At 40.1% G+C, this 10,402-nt stretch overlaps 1 protein-coding gene across 3 annotated transcripts in view; it reads right to left on the bottom strand.

Annotated features, from left to right (window-relative positions):
• Window positions 1–1,237: 1,237 nt before the first annotated feature.
• Window positions 1,238–10,402, bottom strand: part of TSPAN7 (tetraspanin 7) — a 124,531-nt gene continuing 115,366 nt past the window's right edge. For all 3 annotated transcript variants that reach the window (XM_011980159.1, XM_011980161.1, XM_011980160.1), the window contains 3 exons: window positions 8,868–8,951; window positions 2,488–2,563; window positions 1,238–2,218 (listed from right to left, as the gene is read on the bottom strand). In XM_011980159.1, the coding sequence (XP_011835549.1) occupies window positions 2,495–2,563; window positions 8,868–8,951 (153 nt within the window). In that variant the 3' untranslated portion in view covers window positions 1,238–2,218; window positions 2,488–2,494. The remainder of the gene's footprint in view (window positions 2,219–2,487; window positions 2,564–8,867; window positions 8,952–10,402) is intronic.

Here is a 10,402-nt window from a genome sequence, read left to right as displayed (position 1 = left end):
GGGGCGGGGGAAGATAATAAAAGAAAACAAAAAAAGTATTTCAATTTGTGTCCTTTAAGTTTCGTTTGAAAGAGGAAAGGACATTACACACAAGTCATTCAGAGTTGAAACATGAACACTTGATAGTTTTAAAGGAAAATCAACCTTGGTCCAAATGTTTCACATTAAAAGTATGTTATTCTGAGATCTGAATTTAATTTAGAAAGTATATAGATTTCTTACTTACCAAAGTATACCAATAAACACACAGTTTGCAAAAAGATAAACCATGGGTTGGGATCTATTTAGGATTTTACAGAAAAGCCTCATTTCAATATATAATGAAATAGAAATTACGAAACAGAGATGTGAAAAATTTTTGAGCTACATATGTTTCCACAGAAGAGCTCTCCTTAATTCACTAAAAATGCTGACCTTTTCAAGAGGGTACAACTGAAGGTTTAAGCAGTGTCCTTTGTCAATGTTGTAGTAGGGTTTACTCTATGCAGAGATCAGGCTAATAAATGCATATAGTTAGAAAGCCATCTCCATTCTAATTACAGTCTGTGCTATAGAGAAGAAGGAGCCTTTTAGATCCACTCATTTTGGTAACAGATCAATTTATGCTTTTACTAGGTTTTTGGTTTTTGGATGACTCATCAAGAATAAACTGATTGCAAATAATCTACTGCACCTATTGATAAAATGCTCTTTAAATCAAGTGTAAGCATTCCATACTTCAGTACAAACTGGGGCATTGGGATGGCTGCATCGTAGGATGTAATCTCTTCTCTAGATTGTGTTTACTCACTCCAACCCAGAAAAGAAAGAGGAAAGGGAAGAATTCATGCTCATTAGAAACGATGAAGGAAAGAATAGAGGCTCATTTCCTTTTTTAAGAAAATGAAATCCAGACTTTAAAAACTCAGCTGAAATCTTTGTATTTATTTCACGGATTTCAGATCCGAGGATTTCAGAGGCCTGAAATGATATGAAGGCTCTATTTCTGCAGACAACAATGTATTCTGTTCATGATAAATGGTTAAAGTTTCTGAAGTGTCCATAACAATAATTTTAAAAATCTAACCCTTTAGCTTCTCTGCTGCCTGATGCTATTTTGGTGGGGTGGGAGCACACATGGAGAGGTGTGTCAGTGTGTGAGATGGTCCACTTGCCTGCAATGTCCTGAAGAGCAAGATGGAATAGAAATGTATTTAAAAACTTTCATAAGAACCAAAGAACAGAACCAGAACACAGCTGCTTGTAATTGCTCTATTTATTAATACATATATCACAAATGTTCACAATATCAATGCATTCTTGTTGGCATGCTAGACAGAGGCATTATTTTTGAAGATCTTTTAAAAATATTTTGACTTGTTCCCCCTTCACACTCATTTTTAAATTGTTCTGATGAGGTCCTCAATGTCTATAATGTCAATGCAAGAAAAAAAATACAGAGAGAAGTAGTAAAGTAACACAATAGCAATTAATTGGGGAAAAACAAAATATCATGGCCTTCACGAGAAGCAACAACACAGCTTTGTAACAGGATTATACAGGTTTCAACTGAGAGGCAAAGATGCACTAAACTGCCTACACATACCCAGGTATGTAACAAGCAAGGAGGCCACCTAAAGCTCAGTTTCCTTCATGCATGACACATGCTTTTTTTCTCCTCATGGACAATTATCGATGTGTTTCTTTACATGTCTTAGGCAGCCTGAAGAAGGTAGGAAAGCCTTAGTAGAGGGAAAATCAAACCAAATGAGATTAAGTCAAAAGAACAGATAATTATCGTCTGCTTATCTACTTAAAGGTGTGTGGCATTTACCACAGTGAGGAGCTAACAGGAGCCTCCCACACTACATGCAGGGCCCAAAGGGGCCAGCGATGGTGTGATAACCAGTCACCGATGATGAGTTGCAGTTGGACCAAGTACAGATGGAGGGGCTGGCCCATGCAGGGCCTCGGGGTGAGGTTCACTAGGACTAGCTGCAGGGGGACCTGGCTACACTCTGTGGCACAACAAGGCTTCACAAAATGGACACTACAAGTGACATGGGCTGAAAGGTGGAGCAGAGACTGGGTGGGAGTGTCAGTTGCACGTTGGGGGTAAGGGATAGGGGGAGCAGGGCAGGTGTATTATGTACTGTGCTCTAACATTCTTTGGAAGTCTTTCAAAGATTGCTGCAGTTCCTTTTTAAAACAGGTCTCTTATTCCGTCGTTCTTGAAAGACTAAGAGAGAAATTAGAACATGTGAGTGATTCACCAGTAATAAGGACTTGAAAAGAAAGATAACAAGCTGAAAAAAGTATTTCCACAGTTTCCACAAAAGAACCAATTATACCTCCTTCCCAGAACCATGGAAATGAGATTTCTGCACATGGACAAGTACCACCAAGATCAGGTGGCTCAATGGCCAGGGAGTACTCCTGCACATTTGAAGGGTATTATGTGTCCCAAAGGGGACCCCTCAAAATTAAACACTCCCCACTGTCACCTACCTTCTCTTTACACCATCTCATACTGATTGGCCGTGATGAACCGGGACAGACAGCAGGCCAGCAGCATGCCAATTAACTGTTGCCAGGGAGAAAAATGAAAACGAGAATCTCAAGTCACCGAACCACACCCTCTTAATTTTTAATTAATAATTTTATATATTTATGGGGGATAATGTGATTTTTGATATGTGTGTATCACTAGACATAATTTTTCAACAACCAAGTGTTTCTGTATGTAAATGGGGAAAGGGCACTAGAGCAAAAGATAAAACCTGATTTCAACCATGGGATCTCAGTTGTTGGGAGTCTAACTGCAGAGCCAACTGGAAGTTCTCAAACTGGCCATCATGTTCCAGCTGTAGCTCACTCTGGCCATTTAAGAACAACTTTTGACACTTAAGGAGTATTAAAATTTGTTCATGTTATGAGAGTAATAAAAAAATTAAGGAACACAGAATTTAGTGATATATTAACTAAAAGGCTAAAATTTAATTCAAATCTATAGCACATGCATTTGGAAGACTTCTCAGCATACTATGATATCTCAGTCATACCCAGCTGACAAAATAATAGTTCTTTCCTTGAGGCAAGAATAGAGACCCTATTCTTGATGAGGCACATTCACCAGTGGGGTAAGAAAGCCACAGCTTATGAAAAGGTAGGAGGGGCTAGGGGAAAGTGGGGCTTTATATTCTGTCTCTTGACCATGTAGATATCTTAGGCCTAAGTGGGCTCATCTATACCCAGGGCCCACCTCCCAGTTCTTTTAGGGGCCTCAGGACAACCAGTGATGTAGTACCTCTACCTCCTCAGAAGATTCTAGTCATCCACTTGTCTTTGTGCCTTGATCTAAACTGTAGCACAAGTGAATCTAATAAAGATGATTGTGATACCCTCAAGACACCCTTAACCACATCTTGTTCTGTTCATTAGAAAAGAAAATTTCCACTCATGAATCTGGAGGATCAGCATTCTTTAAAGAGGAGCCCAATTGTGCACTTGAGTCTAGAGGCTGCTTTCTCTTAGTTAATGTAGTCCCTTCTCTTTAGACAACTGGGCATGTTTTACTGGATCAGACCTGTGTCACTAGAAGTGCGACCCCAGGACCAAGAGCATCACGATCACCTGGGACCTTTTTAGAAATGCACATTCTCAGATCTCACCCCAGTTCTGCTGAATCAGATACGCTGGGGGTTGGGGCCCAGCAACTGGTGTTTTAATAAGCCTTCAAGGGCAGGGAACTGCTCATCCAGTCCACCTAGTCACCCTCATCTTATAGATGAAACACCTACTGCCACTTCAGGTCCCACTGTTGGTCAGGAAAACACCTGAACTCCATTCTCCTGGCTCTTAACCTACCCGTGCAGGTTCCAGTTCTCATTTCTTATCTTCCTTTTTCAAATCAAAATTGTGCTGTGAAATATGCAAACTATAACCTCTTTCAGGTAAGGAAGCATCATCATCTTATTGGACTCGTCCTATCTCCTACCAAGGTTCTGGTCAACATCATTTGGTGCCATAAAATACATAGTCTCATGCACTTACTGCCAAGTGGCTGAAGATACCATGGCTATAACCTTTAGAATATTCTGCCAAATGAGAAACTAAAATATGAATGTAACGACCTTGAACCTCATAGCTTGTCTCTTTTTATTAGAACTTCCATTTTCCAGGACCAACAAACAGCAGAACACACTTGATAATGTCAAAAATTAAGTAAGTGTCAGAGGTACATAACACATTCAGGTAGAACAAATTACAGTCGTCCCTTAGTATCTGTTGGAGATTGGTTCCAGGACCTCCTGAGGATAGCAAAATCCTAGGATGCTCAAGTCCTTGATACAAAATCGTGCAATATTTGCATATAAGCTATGCACATCCTCCTTTATACTTTAAATCATCTCAAGATTACTCATAATACCTAATACAATGTAAATGCTGTGTAAATAGTTGCTATACTATATTGCTTTTATTTGCATTATTTTTTGTTGTATTGTTATTTTCAATCCATAGTTGGTTGAATTCATGGATACAGAACCTGCAGATACGGAAGGCTGACTGTATTGAATATCCAGGCTGGAGTGCAGTGGTGCAATCTCGGCTCACTACAACCTCTACCTCCCAGGTTGAAGTGATTCTCCTGCCTCAGCCTCCTGAGTAGCTGGGATTACAGTTGTGCACCACCACATTCAGCTAATTTTTGTATTTTTAGTAGAGATGGGGTTTTGCCATGTTGACCAGGCTGGTCTTGAATTCCTGGGCTCAAGTGATCTGCCTGCCTCTGTCTCTCAAAGTGCTGGGATTACAGACATGAGTCACTGTACCTAGCCTGTATTGAATATTTACCACAACCTGTACAATATTACAATCTCAGTTTTCCAGATAAGAAAATTGAGGGTTATGAGAGGTTAAAGAATACGCCCCAAGCTACACAGGTAATTCTCAGAGCTTAATGTTGTACCCTCTCATCCTATCTAAGAATAGCCTCAGCTCTGTCCTGCCCTCTACATAGAAAAGGTAAACAAGTCTTCTCAAGGGCCCCCCAAAAGAAAAGAATGACCGGCACATCTTAGCAGCATTTAGACCCTGGAGGAGGCCAGACAGGAGGATGAGGGTCAGAAAATGGATGGGTAGTAATAGGGTCTGTGTTTTCTTATGAGTACTTTTTCCTTTTGTATTTCACAGACTTAAGTCTTTTTGTTATAAAAGCAATAAATGAATTCCCTTCAGGTGCTACCAGAGGCAGGAACAAGGGTGATCTCTGGCCTTAAAAGTTAATACAGCAGGCCAGGTGAAGAGGTCAGAATTATAATACTGGATCTATAGTAGCTGCCCAACTTCAAGCGAGTCACTCAACCCTCCCCTTCTGGAAAATGGCTCTACTGTCTTTACTCAGGACTACAATATTACATGATATGGGGAATTAATCCAGCCTAACAGGTTCCAAGTCTAGCAAAGCCCTGGGTCTATTTACCTTAGACACAGAAGTACTAAACACAGAAGACCAGAGAACACCCCACCACACACACACATGCGTATGTACATATACACAATGTCACAAATTGAACAATAAACATGTCCATGCCGAGACATCCCATGGTTCTTGGCTTCCAGGGCATTTTGGGGGTGGGGATAGGACAGGGGTGCTGTACATGCATGCTCCATCTCTCACTCTCCCCACAAGCCCTCGAGTGAAAAAGCAGTTGCCAAAGATGCAGCGAAGAGGCACTCTACTAAACAGATTCAACCTTCTGCTATAAATGTATAGGGCAGCAGACTCTGCCCATCAAGTCCAGACAAATGAGTTTTACCTTGAGAGGGCAAAGGCAATGGAAGTTTGTAGAGAGAAGTGTTTAATGCTTGACACAACCCTGCTGCTGTTCAAAAACAGCACTCGAGAGCTTTCAATTAGCTAAGTTAGCTAACAGGGAACAAAGTTCTTGCCCAGTGTATTAAAAGGCTAGACCCAGCTTAGTTTTCCTAATACTTTATACCGCCTTTAATCTTTGAGACAATAGATGTGCATGGCCGGTTTCTTCCAACAGATGATAGCATGGAGGTCATAAGAGCAAGCAAAGGGCAAGAAAAAGGTCGAGGGCAGGAGAACAAAAGTGGGAGGGAGGGAGGGAGAGAGCTCTGTTCTTTCCTACCTACTTTGTCCTCTCTGTGGCCTCTACTTAGTAGAGCCTTCTTTATTATAGGAAGACTAAGGCATAGGTCAACACAACTGGTTCCTCAATATCAGACAACATGTGCTAAATTTTACTATGACATTGGCTCTAAAATTTCTGAACACATGTAGCCAAAGGTCTGGTTCTAGGTCACTGACCAGGATCAGTAGGGCTGGTTCTTTGTGAATGGGCATCTGGTAAGTGGCCACCATTGTCCCAGGGATGCCCTGGATCTACGGACATCTGGAAGCCAACTTCAGCTTTCAGGAACCCTGAGGCTGATGGCACCATAAATAGCTGTAGTTCCTGGTGCATCTGGCTGGCAAATGCCAGCCACAGCCATTCCTTTCCCTGCCCGAACCTGGGAGCAGGTCTCAAGTGTCTGCCCTGCTGGACTTGCCTGGCCACATGGGTGAGCAGTACTGGCACCATGGTATGATGTCACTGGGCTTTGTGTTTTATCACCCCAATAACTATGTGGTACCTTGATGAGACCTAAACTCACTGCAGAGAATTTCAGAGTTGGGGTTCCTTAAGGTCAAAGCCCCTCTCTTACTGCCCTAGAGGGTCACAGTACATATTCAACAATTCACAAATCACAGATTTCTTAAGGTAGCACAGAGAGATTAATCAGGCCAGATAATTATTTGTCTAATCATACATTTCTTCCTTGGGATGTGTGAGAGAAGAGTGGAAGAGAGGTATTAATCAGATTCATTACTTGGAGAAGGATCCATTTGATTCATCTCATTAATGAAAACAGGATCCTCCTATACCACACATACACTCATGCTCATGGCCACATGGGAATATTGTTGGATGATAAGGTGTTTCATTCATGAGATTCCAGGTTATTTGAGGCCCTCTTCTCCTAATGTACAGTATCAGCATAATGTCCCTTTATGGTTCTAGGATAGCTAGTAGGGGAGACTTCAGCAATATTTTTTTTTTCCTCCAATGGGACAGGCCTCCTCAAATGCCAAACACAAGAATGCCCTTTTGATGTTAACAATATGATGCTACACATACATGTGTTAAGTAAACAGGATGTTCCAGGCTGTCAAGTGCATCCTGCACATTTGCATCAGTCACCAGGGTTTGGGGATCCTCTAAAACGTCCCTCAGTCATTAGAGTGATGTGGCTGAGTATTATTATTGAAATATTATAGCAACTAGAATACATTTCAGAGTAGCAATTGCTTTTCAAATGTCTCTGGAGACTGAGTTAATTTGCATTGTTTGTGACCCCACTCTGGTTTGTCTATGTGTTGGAGTGTTGAGGGTTTAATTCACTTCATGGGCTTCAAAACAAAAACAAAAAACAACAAAGCATGGTAAAAGATAGTTTTGAAATTGCAACAAGGAACACACTTGTGTTGGCTGAGCCCACATGCTCTTGTGAGATAAAATGTTGCACAGGTTTTGTAACTGCTTAGGAAGAAAAGCTCTTCTACTTCTCTAAGGCTGTCTACTTGTAAAAAACAAACCATCAGGCTTAAAGTTCTATGCCTTAATCTAAGCGAGGGTTACACAGCTATGTTCATTTTGTGGTAACTTATTAAGCTGTAAACATAATTTATGCACCTTTCCGTATATTCCACATTTCAATTAGAAAGTTTTAGGAACAAACTGGAATAAAATTAAAGTGCATCTGCATTGCTAAGCAGGAGGGCCAGAGATACAGATGGGTAGGGAAAAAGTAATTAGAGTCTGAGATAGCCTATATAGAAATTAGAGTTGTGGTTTGCTGTAGACACCAGGTCCTAAATAAAAAGAAATAAAAAAATAAAAAAAGAATTGAGAGCTGTGGAGACATTACTCAGACAACATTAATCGGGCTTTGTTTGAAAAACGATCTGTTGGTCTGAACAAAGTCTGAGTTAAACATAAACAAAGTTTGCTCTTGCTTGTTAACTATACATGTTGATTCTTCTACCCAAAGCCACATTATAGCAAGGATGTATCATTTGTCTGGGAGATCAGAAGCCTGTGGGACCATGCCCTGCCTGGTGGAGGTGGGCTACGTTTTAGATTTAGCTTAATCTTATTCTATCCTCCAGTGTGTGTGGTTTACTTAATTGGCATAGTACTTTCTCCCATTGTTTTCCTGAGGGTAGGTACAGATAAAGGGCTATAAAATTTAGTACACAAAATTTTATTTCCTCTTAAGAAACCACATAAGAATAGTCAAACCTCTTACAAATAGCCAAACTTAGAGATTAAAATAATGATCACAAGTCGAAGTTTGCTAAATTTAGGCTTTCTTTAAAAGGGAGAGATCTCATCCGTAATACAGGGGAACTAAGAGAGAGCAAAAAAGGGTCAGGTCAATCAGGAAAAACGCTTCCCCCAAATCCAGATCAGCCATTTGCAGTTTTGAGTTGTTTATGATCCAATTATGCCAGCACGTTATTCAGTGAACCTCCATTTGACCTACAGAAGTAACCAGTTGTTTTTCTGGAGCTAGTCATTAGTGTAACTGTAACTGATATTCCCTTGATGACAAAACTTCATTTGAGTTGAAAAAGAAAAATCAATAAACAGATCACCTGAGGACTAATGAGCAAGGAGCTGAGGACTAATGAGCAAGGAGCTTTGACCCCATCTATCAGCTTTTCCCAAAGCACAGGAAGGCAGGCAGAGAATCTGGAGGCCAGGGAGGGAGGCAGAGGAAAGGTTAGACTAGGTTCTGCACAATTATGAAGCTACCTGGGAGAATGCGATTCCAAACGCCACTCCAGCGATGATTCCCATGTTAGTCTCCATGAAACTAGTTACCAGATCATAACAACCCTGGAAAGAGAAAGACACTGTCTTGGAGACATGTTTTTACTCAGGCCAAGCTGGGCTATGTGTACTCGAAACACTCCCAACATACACTTCAACCTTAATTCAGCAAATACAATTGCAACTCACTCCAGGAATTTATTAGCATTCTTTTCAAACTTAAAAAAATAAGAAAAGGTTTCAAACATACACAAAAATACAGAGACACATGACCCTTCCCCAAACATCACAAATTAACATCTGGTCAATCTTGCTTCATTTGAACCTCCCCAACTCCCATCCCATTTAAAGTCAATCCCAGACACAATTTCATCGACGAATGTTTCTGTAGTAGGATTAAATTTAGCAAGAGATCTCTAAGATCTATGAAGCAAACACTACAGAGACAAAGAAGTAGACTTGAAAAGACATTCCGCATCCTTGAACAGGAAATCTCAGCACCATAAACATGGTTATTAGCATTTTGACAACGAATGACAACATCTTGAATAAACAAACCGGAATCATCTGGCTAGAGGGAAGTGTTTGAGTATCTGCCAACTTTATGGAGTTTTAGGGTTCTTCCTAATGAGACCATTAGGATTTTTTAAATAGGGAAAACCTATGTTCTAGGGTCATCTTTCCTGGAGAGAGAGAGAATTTGTAAGTATATTTATTTGAAACTGGCCAAATCAACCTAGAGTTCTGAACTGACTTATTCAGCCAGGAAGACATGGTCTTTTTCCAGTTTTCTGGAAAAGGGCCTCAACTAAATTGTATAAAGTCTGTGACAAATAAAGACATTAATTTGATAAACAGATTAAAGCTGGTTCTTATTTATCAAAATGGCACACTAAGTTTTAATAACATTTGAAGAACAAAAAAAAACCCCAAGCATGTTTCCCCTCTTTAAGTTCAAATTTAACAATTTAACATTTCTCATAGCTTGTAAAAAATTCTGCCAATGCTGTGTCTTCTATTAAGTGATATCTATATACATTTATAGTCTGCTTGCAGGGAAAAAAAAATGGTGCGTTAACTTACCAGTAGTGCTTTCAGACATATTTTCTTTTGTTTTTAAGTTCAGGGGTACATGTGCAAGTTTATTATATAGGTGAACTTGTGTCGTGGGGGCTTTGTTGTACAGATTACTTTGTCACCCAAGTATTAAGCCTAGTACCCATTAGTTGTTTTTCCTGATCTTCTTCCTCCTCCCACCCTCTACCCTCCTATAGGCCCCAGTGTGTGTTGTTCCCTTTGTGTGACATATGTTTTCAATGCAATCGACAAACTAGACTTCTTAGTTATCTGATGCAAATTTGAAGGCCAGGGTGGGAGTGGGAAAGGAAATACATTATCACTCATGGGGAGTTTTAAAATTTGATTCCCCATAGTAGAAGCTTACTGATTTCACTGTTACTAGTGAGACTCTATATCACATTTTTTTTCTTTTTCTCTTTTCTTTTCTTTCTTTCTTT

Source organism: Mandrillus leucophaeus, unplaced genomic scaffold (genome assembly GCF_000951045.1).
Source record: "Mandrillus leucophaeus isolate KB7577 unplaced genomic scaffold, Mleu.le_1.0 Scaffold209, whole genome shotgun sequence".
Lineage (NCBI taxonomy): Eukaryota > Metazoa > Chordata > Mammalia > Primates > Cercopithecidae > Mandrillus > Mandrillus leucophaeus.
This window is presented reverse-complemented; position numbering and strand designations above follow the sequence as displayed.